This window comes from Melanostigma gelatinosum (assembly GCF_949748355.1).
Source record: "Melanostigma gelatinosum genome assembly, chromosome: 13".
In the NCBI taxonomy this organism is placed as follows: domain Eukaryota; kingdom Metazoa; phylum Chordata; class Actinopteri; order Perciformes; family Zoarcidae; genus Melanostigma; species Melanostigma gelatinosum.
The window spans coordinates 258,841-277,907 of record NC_136646.1 but is presented as its reverse complement, the minus strand read 5'-3'; the positions used below and the strand labels follow the sequence as shown (position 1 = coordinate 277,907).

Below are 19,067 nucleotides of genomic sequence, written 5' to 3'. Positions count from 1 at the left end.
CATTTTGCCCCTGATATCACTAGGAGAGGGGCAAAAAATGCCCCCGAAAAAAACGGAGCGCTTCTTAATCAGACCTGTGACTGCGAGACTGCGGTCAACTCAGCAGACACTTACATGTTAGTGCACCTATATCCTGACATTCACGGTAAACTCATTTAAACGGCGCAGATCGGGAGCGAGGGAAGGACTTTGAAAGTTAATGGAAAGATTAACGTGAGACAACATCTGGTTTCTTAAGATGAACATCCGGTTTTCAGAATAAGATGCCAACAAAGTATACATATTGCATAATGGAAATTAGATTAAATTAATTATATTCACATTAAGTATAAAACATGCTACCTGCATCTCGTGAGTTAAAGGTGAAATACACCTAAATTGTGCGTAAAGTGTCTTTTATTCTTTGATTTGAGGGTTGCTGGAAATGAATAATACCTGACTGACAGTCAATTAAGATATTTTACTAAGTAAAAACTCTGAACTGAATTTGTACCTTCAAATGGCACAATTTTAAAAATGTTAAGGTGCTATAAAAATGTTTTTCTCAAAAATTCCACACAATGACTAATGCATAAGTTCAGGACAAAAATGGGTAATATCACAATATTTGAGGTGCTACAAACATATTATTTCTCAATAATTCCATACAATGACGTAATCAAGGCATCGTTGACTTAATAATTGTTAATAGTTGTTTAAAACATTTAATAATAACAATAAATAACCACAAAGAAATAAGAATACAATTGAATGTGATTGTCTGATTTGTTAGTTTTATGGTCAGTAAATCTAAAACACTTTGAATCTGTAGGCTATTGCCTAATAGTCTTATTTTTGCCATTTGATGACAATTGCTCATATATTGTAAGCCTAAATAAGTATATGTATTATTTTGAACAAAGGTTAAATGTTATTTCACAAGTTTCAAAAAATGCCCCCAATTTTTTGAAAATGCCCCTGGATTTCAGTCAGTGGGGGCAAAAATTGCCCCCTAAAAAATATGTGAATTCCTACCCTGACTGTGCCTCTCTAAGAACCAGTGTAGATTCTAGCCCACAATTAAAATGATTAGGAAATAAAATAATGTATTTCTATTGATAAAATATCTTGGAACTAGCAGTTTCAATGATGTATTATAAGCTGCTTAAATCTCGTGTTAGGACTATAAAATAGTCATAATTCATCTCTAATATCTATTTTATATTGCTGTGAAAAATCTCCTTCAAACAGCTGCATTCATTGAAGTTTCTCATCAAAAAACTACATTTTTACAAGAACACATCATGATAACAAATTTTTACTGAACAGAGCCTGAACGCATCATAATGTAACTGAATGGAACCTGTGTACGTTAGCGGTGCTGCCAATCTGAAAATTTGCGGTTTGATTCCCGGCTCCATGCTGATGTGTCCTTGGGCAAGACACTCAACCCCAAATTGCTCCTGTAGTTCCTGCCATCAGTGTATGAATGGGGGTGAATGGGTTTTGACACGTAGTGTAAAAGCACTTTGAGTGGTACATTTACCGTCAATTTCAACACAGATTTGTTGCTCACAATGTAGCATTATCAGGGATCTGCGAAAGCATTTAATGGTGACTTCATTATTGCAGAAAAAAATCTGGACGTGTGCAGTAAGAAAGAAGCGATACATTTACCAGAACCCCTGTAGCTGCTTGAGGCTCGAGGCTACATCAGATGCCACCAGCATAACGCACCGGAGTCTCTGACCAAACTATTAGTCGAGTGAAGGTGCTAGGTTTTTGACTCCAAGAAGGCATGGCATGAAAAAAAAGATATCTCTGGTTCAATGCATCAATTTTGAGGACCATAGGAGCTCTTAAAAATGATGAGCAGCAACAAGGGTGTCGCTGGGAGAACTCATTTTCCACAAAGACTTCACATCTTGGTTAAATCAACAATACCAGGAGGAGGTCAAACTGGTGCGACAGCAAATAGCTTCGGCATGAGGGTATCGGCAGAGTTAAAGTGAGAACTCTTTAGTGTTGTGGTACCTGTATGAATATGATCGGTTATTACCAATCAGCTGGAATGAAAACGATCAATTTGATTTATTTCTCCTTCCCCAGGGTGTGTTGACAGAAGGCGTCTGTGTGTTTGTGGCTTGTCGTCGTGAGCAAACATGTTCCGAAACAGCCTGAAGATGTTGCTGGGAGGCAAAACCCGCAAGAACAACATTGGTCAGTACTTCATTTGTCATTATGTATATAGTGGACCCCGTCACAGTCATGTCAGAAGTGTGTTTTACAGAAATGCACCTCTATTCTGATGTCTAGTTGGCAGTTTGCAGATATGGGCTTCGGGTGGTTTCCAGGATTTCATACGACGACGTCTTTCAATCTCCAAATTCTCTTTGATTTCCTCTCTCTTTCAACAGGCAGCGGTGGCATAGAGTCAGAGGGGCCAGAGGTCAGGATGATGGAGGGATTCAGCCGCTCGCTCCCCTCTTCTCCCCTCCTCAACCTTCGTCTGGTAAAAAGAGCTGGTAGGAGCATCTATCTTATCTGAGTCCATCTATCACTTACATGAGTCCAAAATGGGAATACACATTGACACAAGACAAACAACACAGCACGTGCATCAAACAGAAGGAGAAACGGATCTCCAGCTGAACTATTGTGTAGCTACGATGCTAACATTAGCAGAACAAACATGGCTGCGTGCCAATGTCACACATGGATGTGTAAAGACAACTGGATACAGCGTGAAAGGCGGAAACCTGGTTCATGCCTGTGAAAGTGGGGCATGAGGCCAAAAAATATTCCTGGGTGTGTAATAACCCGGATCTTCCAGCAATCCTCCGCACCCATTGGCCCACAGAGCAAGCGCATTAGCATTACCTTTAAACTCGCCTCCCAACTGCTCGGGCTCAGTCACACGAACAGAGGACGGATAATAACTCTGAATTCGGCTATTGTTGAATTTTAACGACTGTTAAAATGCTTGTTTTTCTGAATAGAGTTCGGATGGATCGGTGCTAGGCTATGCTAACGTTGTAGCTGCTCCATCGACACTCAAAATCACGACATTTTGGCTTAAATACGGAAACAAAGTTATTGTTTGTACAATTTAGACAGTTTGTGATTCATGCACATACATTTAAACACATCGAGTTTTGTACGATATTCTAGGAATAGAAGTACATTTTCCCGCTCTTGCGTCGCGTCATTCGCAACTTGGAAAGAGAGCAAGAGAGAATCAAGGAGAAACCACAACCAGGGCTAGAATAGTTTATTTTTGTCTCCCTTTCTGTCACACACACATGCACACACACACACACACACACACACACACAGCTGTGACCTGTTACACTGTGTCTGGCAGCAGAGGGGGGGGCCTTTGACCCTGCATTTGATCGTCCCTCGGTGCCTTAGTGAGAGAGAAAACACACAAGTGTAACCCAAGCCTCTACCAACCTCTCCTCGCCTCCTCTTCCTCCTCCTCCTCTTCCTCCTCCTCCTCCTCCTCCTCCTCCTCACGGTTGATCTGACACTTCTCCTAAACATAACCATGTGGAGTCTCTCTCCGACCCTCTTTCTGTGTCTCGCGCTCTTTCAAAACAGGAACGCTATGAGCCGAGGCAACTTCCCTAAAGTCAGCACACCATGCTCACACACACACACACACACACACGCTCTGATTTCAGTTTATTTCTCTTCACCCCTTTACCTCTTCTCTGTGTTTTTGAACTACCCCCTCCATTTTGTCTTCCTTCTCCTGACTCCTGTCATTGCTGTAACTGCACATCTGATTGAGTTAAACCCTGAATCTGACTTTTTGACATCTGATTTTCTATATGAAGAATTCTTATTATGGCGCAGCACTAGCATTCATTTAGAGTCATGTTTCTGGCCACCTGGTGAAGTCCAATATTTGATGAGGAAGTCTCTTAAAACATTCGCTCTACTGACCATCAGGGGGCAACTCCTCTGGAAGTCTGATTGTATAGAAGTCTATGAGAAAATGACTACTTCTCTCTTGATTTATTACCTCAGTAAACATTGTAAACATGAGTTTATGGTCTCAATCTTTAGTTTCAAGTGTTCTTCAATACAACACGATGTTCATTTACTAAATTATGGTCCATTTAGAGTCAAATAGAACAGTGGTCCCCAACCTTTTTTGCACCACGGACCGGTTTCATGTAAGACAATACTTTCACGGACCGGCCTTCAAGGTGTGGCGGAAAAACATGACGAAATAAAATGATACGATCGGCATGAAAACAAATCTAAAATGCATAAATAAATACAACTCACAATAACGCTGAATCAGTGGCAGCCCTGAGCTTGTTTCTCTGCAACGAGACGGTCCCATCTGGGGGTAATGGGAGACAATGACCCCCGAAGTGTGTTCCTTATGTCCAGTCTACTCCGTAATTTTGTTTTGATTGCCGTCACTGCAGAACATCCTGCTTCACAAAGAGGATGTGTGAAATGGAAGCAGGGTTTTCAGTGCTTTAGTGGCGATCTCAGGATATTCAGCCTTGATTTTTACTCATTTTCGCTAGTTTGTGGGCGTAATTTTTGAGGTAACGTAACATGTGACCGAGACAACCGTCTTGACATGTGTCAAGAGCCACAGGTGGATGAAATTGCGAGAGAATCCGGTAATTTTTCAAGATAAAACTTCTTTTAGACTCTGATAATCAATAAAACGGAAATAATATAATGTTTATTCTTTCTGTGCGGCCCAGTACCAAATGATCCACGGCCCGGTACCGGTCCGCGGCCCGGTGGTTGGGGACCACTGAAATAGACCATAAAGCAGAGTATGCTTTAGGGCGGGCCACCTTTTGATCACAGAGTTGTCCGGTCTGGGAGATGTCCGTGTCTACGTATTAGAAGTTTAACCCCTTTCAGTCTTGTTTTTAGTTCATGAAAGTCAATTGTAACAATTGGTCACCTGAAAATGTCTTATTCAGCATTCGGTTGTATCTGGATCCACCCTCTCGCTTCACTTCTGGTTAAAAAAAACCAAGATGGCAAAGGCCAAAAACCAAGATGGCGAAGGCCAAAACCCAACATGTCTGCTAACCAATGGGTGACGTCACGGTGACTACGTCCACCTCTCATACAGTCGATGGTGGATGCTGCAATTTGTCAGCCAGCCTGAAAACTTGAAACCTTTTTTTTTTTGCACAACTGCACCTCTCCTGTTACTGCTCTCTGCTTTTGTTGGCCAGATTTGCATCTGCCCCCCTCACTTATCTGTTTTTCAAGGACAGCAGGATGACTGTAAATCTTTCTATCTTCCCTCTTGTTGTTGAAAAAAAGTTTTCTGTTGGTTGAAAACAACTCTGATTTTACATTTTACATTTTTTTTGGAGCAGATTTTTATCCAGCAACATGGTGTTTAATTCAATCAGACTCTTTGTTCGAACTTTTCTTTCAGCATTTTTCACATTTTCTGGGCTAAAGTGGATTACACCCTTCCATCGTCACTGTGATTTGTGGTCAGACGCTCCTCTGTTCTTGGATTCTTGGAGGAGTTTAATTGCAGCATTTCTTTGGTCTGCCGAGTCTTCCTTCAGGGTTTTCTCTCCGGCTGTGTTTTTCCTCCGTTAGAAGAAAGAAGTCTGAGCTGTCTTCCCCAAACTCTCCTCGCGCTCCTCGACATGTAACAGATTACTCTCCCTGTTCAGCTCCTCCCGCAGTCTTTCCCTTTCTCTCCTCTGTGTGTGTGGGTTTTTTTGGGTTGGAGGAGGGGAGGTTTTGATTTGCTGTGCAGTCGAACGAGGGAGGTCGTCTTTCAGACCAGATATGGAGGCTGAAAGGAAAACTCTTCACAACACTTGGAAACTTTACTTGTTGTGCTCCTGATCAAAGAGGATATCAACTCGGGAGGAGATCTACTCTTTCCGCGTCATGCTTGAGAAGCTGGTTGCTCTTTTTCGCACGGTTTTGAGGAGGCTCTATCTGTGAATGAATTGCATGGATTGCTTTTTTCGGCTACAAAGGACAAATAACCAGATGATTACATCGTCAGGATCTGCTGTGTTTGAGCTTAAAAGTGCGTGGATTCTGGGTTCACCTCTGAAAGTAACAACGTACCTTCACTGAACATATGATGATTTTGGCTTTCTACCACAGCATTCGCATGTTTGACTATCCTGCTTACTAACGGCAGACATTCCGCTGCAGAATTTAGAGAACTTCTTGTTGATTTTTCTTCTCCTGAAAAGTCTCTTCCTCCTCTTATCTCATCATTCATCCTTCATCTTCCTCTCCTTTGTGTTCTCTGGAGAAGGAGGAGCTCAGGACCAAAAAGAAGATATTGACGTGTTTTTTTTGGGGGTAAAAACAGCCCTTTTGATTTGTTGACTGTCCTCTACATGGAACCACTCTGAACCAATCAGAACCCCACCGCCAGCCAGCAATGGACTGCACGGCAGCTATTCTAAAAGCGTGCGCCCGCTCCAGGACCAAGTGGTGTCGGCATGAGCGGTCTTCCGTCCGTCGACCGGGGAGACCGGCGGGCGGCTGTGGCGGGGACGTCGCCTCTTCCCTCCTGCGGCGCTTGCTGTTTTACGCCTGCTGTTGTCTGTCCCACGAGGACGTCCCTGACCGATGTCGGGAACGGTACGATCGTCCCGGTGGTGCACAGAGAGGAAGAAGAAGTGAGGAAGAAGGTGAGAGTGAAGGACTCTCTCTCTCTATGCTCTTGTTTCAAGCAGACGGCTTTCCACCAGGGTCAAAACTTACTATATTAGTGTCAGTATTTTTCACATTTACTAATGATATAAATTATACATTTGGGTTGTATAGTTCAGGGAAATGTGTGTTGTGAGTGTGGACAGTGAGAATCCAGAGAAAGTGGATGTCCGCTGTTAGCCTATGTTTCATTATTGTTCGTTGCCCAATGTCATTTTTCACAAGCCGTGTTTCCATTTATACATTTTTATGAACATTTTGAAGTTTTGCATTCGTAAAGCCGTATGGAAATGGCAAAATTTGATAAAACTTTCAGAATACATTCTAATGTAGCAAACATCTAACTCACATGACCGAGCAGCTGTTTCTGCTGTCGGCGTCTTGTCAGATATTCCCATAATGCGCAAATGCTTATCTTCGTCTCCGGACATCATGAAACATGGCCAATAGTAGCTGACATGAATAAACAATAAAACTTTCCTAATGGAAAGAAATTTCTCTCGTAGATGGTTAGATGGCCAAGGCGACTCTTTTGGTTTCCGCTTGACAACTTCTTCTACTCTGTTCAGCAGATTATAGCCAAGTGTAGCCTAAAACCCCATCCTCTGACCAAACTACGCTGTAGCCGAGTTTATTTGCTCCAAGCCAGCTTGGAAACGCGCCTAACTCACATTCCTTTTTTGCGTCATTTCAAAAGTTGGTTTAAAATTAGTTTGACAATTAAATGGAAATACTATAGAATGGCCAAACTAAATGGCATAGAGAAGGAAGGGACGGGACAATCAGATATGGGGATAAAAGAAGGAAAGAAAGAAGGAAGGAAGGACAGAGGGATCAGAAGCTACAGTCGTTAAAGAGACAGAAATGTTAAAGTCTCCGCTCTCCGTATCTGATCTTTCCATTTTATTTTTCTTCTTCTAAAAATGACTCACACACCCTGTTATTGGCTAACCACACACACACACGTGCAAGTACGTGCGTGTGTGCACACACAGTGTGCTCCTCGGTGTGTTTTGTGTTTGGTTGGATTTATTTTCAGTGTGTGTGTGTCTGTTTTTCTAGTATTTAGTCCTACAGTCAGCAATTTATAGCTGTAATTACAGACTGTTAGAGAAAGAGAGAGTACGAGATTTCATGCTGTGACTTACAGCCTTGTGTGTGTGTGTGTCTATTCTTGGCAAATATGTCACAATAGTGAATAGGTTAATGTGGAGATCAATTACTGTTCCCCACAAAATCTTCCCTGTGGCATTTGCATTCATGCTTTTTATGTGTTTTAAGTTCTTTTTACATTTCCTATATATATATACAGTATGTAGTGTAGGCAGAGCGTATATGAGGTCTCTACTTTTTGGGTTGTTCCAGTGGTCAAGTCTGCATTTCTGTCAGTGTGTTTCCACCAGTGGTGTACAGTAACGAAGTAGAAATACTTCGTTACTGTAGTTAAGTCGTTTTTTTGGATATCTGTACTTTACTTTACTACTTATATTTCTGTTGACTTTTACTTTTACGTCACTACATTTTGCAAAGAAAACTGATACTTTCACTCCGATACATACTTCGTTACTCGCTACAAAATCAAATCTATCTTGAGAAACAAAATGAATCATGAGACCAATGTCGGGGACTGTGGTGGAACACAGACTGCAAGCAAGCAGGTTTGGTGAATCAGTGGTCCTAGCAGCAAGTTAAATCATTGGTTAATCACGTTAATGCACAATTGCAAACAAGTGCTCTCAAAGCCGCGGTGTTTTGATGCCCAGGATGCTACATGCTATAAGCTAGCGAGCGACTACATGGGTAGAATTCCACTCTACGATGACTGATTTCATGGTGGAAGCAGAAATGGAAGCACCTGCTACTCCCGCAACAAACTACGGTGGTGACGAAGACCAACACCAGTGGATCGCTAGCGAGTTAGTGAGCTGAGGAAGTGTTGACAGTTGTGCAGCACTAGTTGGCTAACGTTAGCTATAGCTAGCCACCACACCAGGGGTCTCAAACTCATTTTCACTCTGGGCCACATCAGCATCATGGTCGCCCTCAAAGGGCCGGTTGTAAATGTAAGACTGTGTAAATGTAACTACTCCTAACATATTGGTAAATAACTGTCTCTGCATTTGATTCTTGTTTATTCAAGTGTAAAAATATTGTACATGCAGTTATATAAATGTAAACATATATTTAAGCACATTTATGTTATTGTAACTTAAATCCTTTTAATTTAGGGTTAAGAAACCCACATTACTCTATCAAAGATCAAACGATTACAGAAAATATCAAAGACAAATATCAAACAAGTTATTACAATAACTTTGTTCAAAGCTTAAAATCCTTCCAAGGGTGCGTTTGCACAATCCCACATGAAGTATTTAATGTGTTTTAACGCCACGTTTAAAGTAGTCTTCAATGTACTCACAATACCATGTCAAATGTACAGTAACCAGCCAAAGAGCTGCTTCTATGTTTAAGTATCTCATCTTTATGACTTTCTATCTCATAACTTCGACTTTCTATCTCATAATTTCGACTATGGGGATATTTTTATTATCAAGTCGAACTTTAAAAAAAAAAAAAAAACATTTTTTGTTTTGGTGAATTACTTCTTTTTTTTTTCTTCTTTTTTGCTGGCGGATTCGCGGGCCACATAAAATGACGTGGCGGGCCACATCCGGCCTGCGGGCCGGGAGTTTGAGACCCCTGCACCACACCATAGGATTGACAGGAGCCGCGAAAGCGCAGCATTGGGGTTAGCGTTAGGGAAATCCTTCCCAGCTGTGTGTGACGCTGAACACACCTCTACCTGCCTCAGCGGCCTGTGAAAGGATATTTAGCATCGCAGGACTAGTCTTCAGCCCAAGAAGAGAGAGACTGAATTTTGAAAACCAACTTCTTTTGAAGATGAACAGGACATTTTTCAGTTTCAAGTAATGACTGGGTTGTTCCTTTCGGTGCAGCTTTAGAATTGATCATGTTTTGATATTTGAGTCATGTTGTGGATGATCAGATGGAGTTATGATGGTAGCAGTCGCCCAATTGCAGATTCATCTTGACCAAAACCTTTGTCTATTGTGTTCAAATCAGGCTCACAGGAGTTTACAAGGCAGGTGTCCTTTCTCTAAACACTGACCTGATGCATCAAGTGGATATGTTTTGCTGAACACAATATTATGCATTGGCCCTCTACATCCTCTCGTCGGAATGAGTAGACTTATAAACGCACTGTTACAACTCCTTCATAGTGTCATATTGCTTTTCGGAGAATTATGATGATAAGTTCATAGTAGATGCAAAAGTATACTTATGTACAATATATTATGTTGAACATTGTTGCTCCTGGATGGATCACAGCAACCCAATTATGTTCAACACGGCTCCATGTCCTTGGTCATGGTGCCACAGCACTTAAAAGAATAAACTTCATCATTCTCACAATTCTGACCCTTTGCTTTTTTATTAACAGCATTTACTTGTACTTTTACATTCAATATATCAGAAAATTACTTTTGATACTTAAGTACTTTTGTACTTAAGTACAATCAATATCAGATACTTAAAGACTTTTACTCAAGTAGTATTCTAATAGGTGACTTTTTACTTTTACTGGAGTAGTTTTCCAGTAAGGTATCTTTACTTTTACTCAAGTATGGCGTTTGGGTACTTTATACACCACTGGTTTCCACCACTGCAAATTCAATTTGTGTGGCTTCATTTCTATTTGTACTTTGCAGCAAGGCCTTTTTGGGCCGTGATACAAAGCTGGTATTAAAGGGATAGTGCACTTAAGCGTTAAATGACAAGATTGATGTTGCTCTCGATGTCTGTGACCTGGTGCACTTGTGTTGAAGAAAATAAAAAAAGCTTTTCTTCGCTTTCTCCAGGTGAGGAGCAGGAATTGGGACCCCCACCCTCAGTAGACGAGGCGGCTGATGCTCTGATGACCAGACTGGGCTTCCTGCTGGGGGAAAAGATAGTCGGCGGAGAGCCGGGGTCCTCTTACCACGCCCAGGATGATGAACAGGTAATCAAACACTTACAAACATTTAGGTTGTTTTTAGTCCTGCTTTACCTGTACAACAATTTTAAACGGAAAAGGTTCTGTGCCCTGTAGCAAATTCAGATTTTCAGTAATTTCAACCATATTGTAATTTTTGGAGGTGTTGTTGTATTGCTTAATGTAAGTAAAGTGTTCCTGTTATTTTGTCTGTTCCCTTCGCAAATTGTATATACCAAATAAATATACAGTATGTACTCGAGATATTCCCAAAATCTGAATTGAATATTTGGCAAAGGACAAATAATAATATCACTTAAAACTCACCTTTTCCAGCTTTATTTTAGCAAGAAATGTTTGATATATTTAGCAATCCTGTCTTTTTCTCCATTTATGATTTTTGTTATACTGCATGAATATATTGTTTGTACATGTCTTAGCCCAAAACTTGAATATTAAGTAAAATATTTATTTGTTCTTTAAATTGCATATTTTGTCCTTTGTCTCTTTTAAATTGAAATTTAAAAATGCTTTTTCGGTATACATGACTAAAGACATTGTTGCATATACAGACTGTATACATACAAGACAGTGAGGATGAAACCTCATCTTTTCCCCCCACAGAGGATCTCTCCTTCCTCCAGTCTGGCCAGTAGCAACACCTCCCCTTGCTCCACACTGCAGCCTCCTGCAGGAGGGGAGGGAAACAACAACAACGACAAGCACGCCTCCCCCAACCACGCCTCCGTCACCTCCCCCACCTCAACACTGGAGAGCAGAGACAGCGGCATCATAGGTGACATGTCGTAGATACAGCTTCTTACAAAAACAACCCTTCCACTGCTAAATTATTCACTTTTTCTGTCTTTCTCTCACTCTCTCTTTCAGCCACGTTGACCAGCTATTCTGCTGAGTCGGCAGCAGAGCGGGACGACAGCGGCAAGTACCCCGTGGACGGTTACCACGGCAGCAGCCTGAATCTCTGGCAGCAAGGGTGCCGGCCGGTGGTGGCCTCCAACTCCTCTTCCTGTATGGTAGCAGGAGGAAGCGCAAATGACGGCTTCCTGTACAGGGTGGAGGACATCATGGCCGCCTCCACTTACAGCCTCAACAAACTCCACCCAGACCGAGGCCCTGGCTCTGCCCGCTCGTCAGGCTCCACCCACTCCATCCCACTCTACCTCATGCCCCGCCCTAATTCAGTTGCTGGTAAGATTTCAAATTGATGACACATAGAAATAGAATTCGATAAAAGAGCTCATTTCCATTTACATCAACGTAGCAGTTTGGTCAGAGTGGCGGCCATTATTATTTGTAATGTTGCCATGTTGACTGTTGTTGAAGTGAGGTTTTACAGTAACAACTAAAACAAGCAGTGCAGTAGTACTGTTACAAAGCATAGGAAAGCTAATTTCCACTGACAGATGAGTGACAACTAGCTAACTAGTGGACAGCTGGCTAGCTAGCTAGTTCGCCGATTCCGCCCTACTTTATTTATTACTACACTGCTTACAGAAAATGAACCCAACAGTAGACTTGTGGCCAGGGGCAGTGCGGGTCAAAAGGGCCTTTTTACACAGGACGCAGTTTGAGCTGCACTCGCGCTTGACTTGACACAGCGAGATACACGTCGTATGTCACATTACAGAAGCTAAAGATACCCTATCTTCTCTTACCGCAGCAGCTACAGGCCACACAGCTGGAATTGCCTGCATACGGCTCTCAAGCTGGAGATGTCTGAGCCGGTGGCTAGAAGCTAACGGTCTTAACAGCACAAACAATGCTGACAACACCAACAGTGGTGACAGAGCTATCAGTAAGCTGAGGGGAAACCGGGACGGTGGGTTTTACAGGCATCTGGCTGGACGTGGTAATCAGTATCTGTATGAGCACTGTGCAGAGCGGCGGCGATTAGCTAGCCAGTGGGGCACACACCCAGCTTCCATTCACATGATTAGTATCAAATGAAGTGCTCTATTGTTATCGGTATCACTTTACTGGTATTAGTACTGGCATCGTAATTTTTTTAACCGATACCCAGCCCTGTTTTTCATATAGTTGACCTATCTGTAGTTTTCTTTCCTTTTAGCTTTAGCAACACATACAGCTCTGTTCTTAATGAGACAAAAGAGCACAGATATCCCAGATTTATTTCCTATATTCACCCTAACCTTAAAGGAATCGTTCAACATTTTGGAAATACACTTATTTGGTGCTGCAGTCAAGACGTGGTTAGCCTAGCTTAGCATTAAGACTGGAAGCAGGGGGAACAGTAAGCCTGGCTCTGTTCAGATTGCGTACTAACATCTCTAAAAATAGTTATGAGCTCCTTGTTTGTAGGTCGTAATGTGCAGATACAAAACAACCAGGCTGAAAGACACAGACAGTGCCTCAGTAACGTGTTCAGAACTCATCCTCCCTTTCCTCTTTTTCCTCTCTCTGTGTCTCATAAAATCTAAAAAGGAAGGAAATGACATGTATGACGTTTCTCAAAAGACACACACACACAGGATACAAGGCACAGCCTGCACTGACATTCTCTTTGGCTGTAGCGGATTGTAACTGGATTGAGTGGATCAAACTTTGGGTAGGTGTCTGTCTGTCTTTGTCTGGAGTCGAGACAACTCAAAGTTAACAATATTCATGCATGTTTTGTTCGATTTCAAATCAGCTGTAGCTGTAGTGGAAATCATGACACAGCACTCCACGGGACAATGTCCTACAAATCCTGCCTGTTCCTCCCTTCACTAGCGATAGATCAGAAAAGGAATACGTTTCTTATCTGCAATTTTTAAAAATCCTTCTAAAAATCCTTTCAGTGTCAAAACCCTGTTTGTGTTTGTATTTCGATATTAGCTTGTTTTAAGTCTTCATGCAGTTGTTCCGACAGGATGTGGGTTTCTTTGTTGTGGTTGACCACTGGGCAGTGTGAAGCAATGAGTTCAGCAAATTGCAAGTTAACCTTTTGGACAGAACCAGGCTAGCTGTTTCTCCATCCTTGTGCTAAGCTAAGCTAACCATCTCACATTTCTCGTACAGACACGAGAGTGGTTTCAATCTTCTCATCTAACTCTCACCAAAATGCCATGAAGTATATTTCCCGAAAACTGTTACTTTAAGAACAGAGTTTGAGCATGGCATTGGATCCTAGTATGTTCACACCTTTAAAGCTTACTGGTTATGTATCTTTTTTTGTCCACACAAAAACAGCTACTTATCAGAAATGTTAGTTTATCTAATGGGATTGTGTAAATATATATAATATAATAATTTCACTACTCGGAACATTACTCAGGTGCAACCCAGCCCAAGTGTATAATCACGTCTCTACAATGTTTAAACTTAAACTTCCCCTCGCCATGAGCAGCCCAGGCAACATATTTTAAAGTTGTTAATGTTTTATACAAAATCCCCTGACATTTTTGATGTAGTGTTGTGTAGACATTTTTATCAAGGAACAAGGTAAGATTTTCTTGTACTGATGATTCAATCAGAAGGGTATTTTGCCCATCTAAAACTTTGTTTTTGCAAAAAACAAACTCTCATCATTCTCTCACTGCAGCCACCAGTTCTGCCCACCTTGAAGATCTAGCCTATTTGGATGAGCAGCAGAGACACGTCCCTTCAAGGACGTCCCTCAGAATGCCCAGGCAGAATTCTGGGAGTCGTAGTCAACAGGACCACAGAGGTAAACACACACACAAACAAACACATAAACACGACAAAGCCATACTATTTTACAACCAGTATTACAATGCTCCTCCTCACCTCTTCTCCCGCAGTTTGTTTCACTCCCTCCCTCAACCTGAAGCCCCTCCACTTTGAGGTTCCGGGTCTCTCGTCTGATTGGCTGTTCACCGGCAGGGAGTGGCTCTTCCAAGAAGTGGACGCTTGTCTTCGCAGTGGCGACCCGGGAACCAGTCGGGGCGTGGTGATCGTCGGCAACATGGGCTTCGGCAAAACGGCTATCGTCGCCCGTCTGGTGGCGCTCAGTTGTCATGGAAACCGTATGTCGCCAACTGCCACCAGCAACCAGACGGCGGCAAAACGTAAGCAGAGAGAGAGTTTTATATATATTAGTGCTGGGCAACGATTAAAATATGTAATCGCGATTAATCGCATCGATTTTTTGCGATTAATCGCGATTAATCTCATTGTTATGGCAAAGTTCAACAATGAATTCAAAAGTAGTGTATTGCGCACTTTTATTTTAAAAGTACTGCTATATGAACAAAAGGGCAATACCATTTGGTTCACGAGATGCAGGTAGCATGTTTCATACTTAATGTGAATATAATTCATACTTTGCTGGCATCTTATTCTGAAAACCGGATGTTCGTCTGAAGAAACCGGATGTTGTCTCACGTTAATGTTTCCGCTAACTTTCAAAGTCCTTCGCTCACTCCCGATCTGTGCCGTTTAAATGCGTTTACCGTGAATTTCAGCATATAGGTGCACTAACATGTAAGTGTCTGCTGAGTTGACCACGGAGATCGGAGTGTCTGCTGACTTTACCGCAGCGATTTTTTCCAGCAGAAAACGGCAAATTATGTACGCTTTCAGCCGTAATTTTAAAGATAATTTTTAGTGTTTCTTTTTTTAAACACAGTGTCCTTGGGCAAGACACTTAATTCATATCCTTAACCTGTGTTTGAATGGGTGTGAAATGTTAGTTAGACTAACTGACGGACAGGTGGTACCTTGCATGGTAGACCCCGCCATCAGTGTATGAATGTGTGTGAATAGGTGAAAGATGGCATGTAGTGTTAAAGCGCTTTGAGTGGTCGGAACACTAGAAAAGTGCTATACAAGTGCATTTATCATTTGCCATCTATTATTTCTACCACCCTAATAGAGCAGGCTAAAACCGGCCCTGATTTACAGTCAGATTAGACTCTACGTGTAGGCAAATCTGTAAGAACATGTACATTAGAAAATAGAATAGAAAAAAATTGAATCATTTTTACAACGCATGAAGGGGACATAGTGAATTGTTGGCAGGAGCCGACGTCGCATGCTTGCCAAAGGACCCCCGGTGAGTTATTCCAGCCATGAAGACGACCTCGATCAGTCTGTAGGAGAAGGCTGAGTCATCATGTAGAACCCAATAAAATCATTCAAGACCAGCAACCACACTCACGGCCGAGCCAAGCAGCAGGAAAACCCATTAAATCATGCAGTGGATAAAAGAAATAGCGTAAAGAAGCCAGCAGCCAGAGAGAAATACAGAGCTGGTTTGTGTCTTTCCATCTTTACTGAGATTTTAAAATGTACAAATATTCGAATATTTCCTCACTCCAGATGCAGAGGCCGTTTCTTTCACCCACGACTCTCTGGGAAGAGGAGGAGGAGGGGGAGAAGAAGGAGCGGGAGGAAGCTGTCCTGGGACTCCAGAGATGAGGAGGAGACAAGAGGAGGCGCTGAGGAGACTTGCAGCACAGGTACCATCCCCACTTCATTAATGTAGATCTACTGTACCACGCAACAGGTTACTAGAAAGCAGTAACCGAAAGTAACCAAGTACATTAACTCAAGTACTCCACTTGAGTACACTTTTTAGGTATTTGTACTCAACTTGAGTATTTGCATTTTATGCTACCGGTACTTTGAATGTGATGCACTACATTTCCTTCAGTCAAATTTCCTTCAGTCAAACTTTCTTGTCGAAAATTAGAAGAGAAGATTGATGCCCCTCTTTAGCCTGTGCGTTAAATGTGTACCTGGAGTTTGAGGATGCCTAGCTTAGCTTAGTTTAGCATAAAGACTGGAGACGGGGGGAACAGCTAGCCTGTTTTTTTCCAATGATAACACGATCCACCCACCAGCACCTCTAAAAATGTCCAAATTAACACGTCATTACTCACATCTAGGTCTTGTCACCCCCTTCAGGTTGCCAGACAACCAGCAAACACTAGGAGGTCACTGCACCCGGCCAAGAAATAGTCTGGTGCACAACCAGACTATTTCTGTCATATTCCACAAGTGCTCCAGTAATAAAGACAAAAAGTCAAGAAATTATGACAAAAATGTAACAAAATTCATGGGAGCTACCGGCCACAGCATGTACATGCGCCGCCATTGCCGTTGCTTTCCGTAAAGAAATGGAAGTGTATCAATCTCCTTACTTAAGTAAGCATGTATATTTTGGAAAATGAGAAAGTTTTCCTTTTAACCCCATCTAAAATATTTTAGATCTTATGGAGTTTTGAGCCACTATACTGCAGTTAGCAACCTGATGCTGAGTGCAACCTGTTGTTGCTCCGGTGAAAAGTTAAAAGGCTGGTCAAGAAATCAGCAACAACAAGCTCAAAGGTCTTGGTAAAATCCACAAACCATGCAAATATCTCTTCCTGTCTGACCTCGCAGGTAGTCGCGTATCATTTCTGTCAAGCTGATAACTGTCACACCTGCCTGGTCCCGGAGTTCGTCCACAACATGGCCGCGATGCTCAGTGATGCCCCCCAGCTGTCGGCCTATCGGGAGCTGCTGCACCGCACGCCACAGCTACAGAGCATGCTCAGTCTGCGCTCCTGCATCCAGGATCCGAGCTCTGCCCTCCAGAGAGGAATACTCGAACCACTGGACGCTCTCTACAGAGGTACACCGGGGATGCTCTGTATTATTGATGCTTGCTTCTCTTCTGTAAAAGTCAAGGATATAATACTCAATGTGTTCTGTTCTATATTGTTTGGGTTTTTTTTCCAGAGAGGAAGTTGCACGTGGATGGGGCGGGGCTTATTATCCTGATTGATGGGCTGAATGAGGCAGAGTTCCATCGGCCGGACTACGGCGACGCACTGACTTCCTTCCTTTCTCGAAACGTCCAGAAATTTCCTTCCTGGTTGAAGGTCATAACCACTGTCAGGACCGGTCAGCAGGTATACACACACACAAAAACAGAACTCTGACAACCACTGTTGGATGTTCTGTTAAACTATGCATTTATTAAAGCTGCATGTAAGTTCACCATATGTGGTGATCATCAAATTCTCTTCAAAGAATTACAGCAAAAATACTGTAACAGTGTGCACAGGGCTGTAGTGAGCAAAACTTGGTATCACAAGAGTTTGGAGCATGTTAGATTCATGTTTTTTTTATCCTTTCCAAAGCTAAAACGTGACACAGAGCACAACAACTAAACCCAATTCAAAGACTTTCAGTGTAAGGAATGCTTTGAACTGTGTGTTTATCTGCGCTAACGTTAGCTGCCAATATTAGCATAACGAGCTTACAGTAGTAAAGTAAAGCCTACATTAGCATAACGAGCTTACAGTGGAAAAGTAAAGTGTTGAAGCCAAGATAAAGAGATTTGTCATTACATTACATTAGTTTGTAGGGTTATGGGTTCCATTCAAAAAGCACATGGTATTTTCTCCACTGTGTGGAAGCTCGTTGTAGAAGATGCTATCAGAGATTAAGCTAACATGAGTGGCTGTGTTCTGCTCTTTATTGGATTCTGGAAAGCTGACACTCAAGCAGCCTTAGCCAACATTACCCGAGATTGCGTTGCCTTTGCCAAACATGTCGGTTACATGTCATCCCTTTTTTCCCCGCAACATTTAAAGTAACATTTAAAGAATATTCAACAGCCAGCAGGGTTATGACAGATAGGAATACATATTTTTCTTATCATACTTAAAGTAGCAAATATTTAAGACTTAAACAGGGTTCTTGTTTTAACACGACACTTTCGACAAACTCATGGAGCTAAACAACCTAAACTCAATCTTTTTTTCTGTGTTTTTGTCAATCAGGACATCGCTCGTTCTCTACCTTTTCACTGCATCTCTCTGGACAGGATGGAGGAGAACAACGCCATAGACCAGGACCTGCAGGTAACATGCACACAGTGTGTGTCTCTATCAATCTGTACATCTATGCACGTCTTTATTTTTTCTTTCTTTCTCAGGGTTACCTGATGCAGCGTATCCACAGCAGTGCGGAGATCCAGAGCAACGTGTCGCTGAGCAATGGTCGCCTCGACAACACGGCGCTGGCCAAGCTGATCGGCCACCTGAAGAGCCTGAGCAAGGGCTCGTACCTCTACCTGAAACTGACCCTGGATCTGATAGAGGGGGGATACCTGGTCCTAAAGAGTTCCAGCTTCAAGGTGGGGAATGGGTGGGTTGGAGGTGAAATGAAACAAAGTTTGTAGGAAAATAACGTTACTCAGGTTAGTCAGTTATAATAGATAATTACTTACGTTATATTTGTTTTGGTTATGTTACTTTGTTTCTTTTTCAATCATAGTTGAAGTAGCATTGGCTAAATTTTCTGGGGAAAAGTGAGCTAGCTTACTTAAAAAATCTAACAACTCTAAACATAACAAAACATTAATACAATTTCATAAAACTTTGTTTGATGTGAGCTCTTGTATGTGAGTTGCAGTTTAAGCATTGAA

At 42.1% G+C, this 19,067-nt stretch overlaps 1 protein-coding gene across 2 annotated transcripts in view; it reads left to right on the top strand.

Annotated features, from left to right (window-relative positions):
• The window catches only part of tanc2a (tetratricopeptide repeat, ankyrin repeat and coiled-coil containing 2a), a 50,259-nt gene that overhangs the window by 16,371 nt on the left and 14,821 nt on the right, over nt 1-19,067 (top strand). Inside the window, exons 2-13 of one of the 2 annotated variants that reach the window (XM_079281848.1) lie at nt 2,089-2,199; nt 2,397-2,504; nt 10,554-10,693; nt 11,291-11,462; nt 11,555-11,875; nt 14,229-14,354; nt 14,449-14,715; nt 15,968-16,107; nt 17,033-17,264; nt 17,372-17,544; nt 18,421-18,501; nt 18,576-18,776. In XM_079281848.1, coding sequence (XP_079137974.1) covers nt 2,142-2,199; nt 2,397-2,504; nt 10,554-10,693; nt 11,291-11,462; nt 11,555-11,875; nt 14,229-14,354; nt 14,449-14,715; nt 15,968-16,107; nt 17,033-17,264; nt 17,372-17,544; nt 18,421-18,501; nt 18,576-18,776 — 2,019 coding nt within the window. In that variant the 5' untranslated portion in view covers nt 2,089-2,141. Of the gene's footprint in view, nt 1-2,088; nt 2,200-2,396; nt 2,505-6,239; nt 6,651-10,553; nt 10,694-11,290; nt 11,463-11,554; nt 11,876-14,228; nt 14,355-14,448; nt 14,716-15,967; nt 16,108-17,032; nt 17,265-17,371; nt 17,545-18,420; nt 18,502-18,575; nt 18,777-19,067 lie in introns of those variants that run through there. The other variant, XM_079281847.1, reaches the window with a different exon arrangement.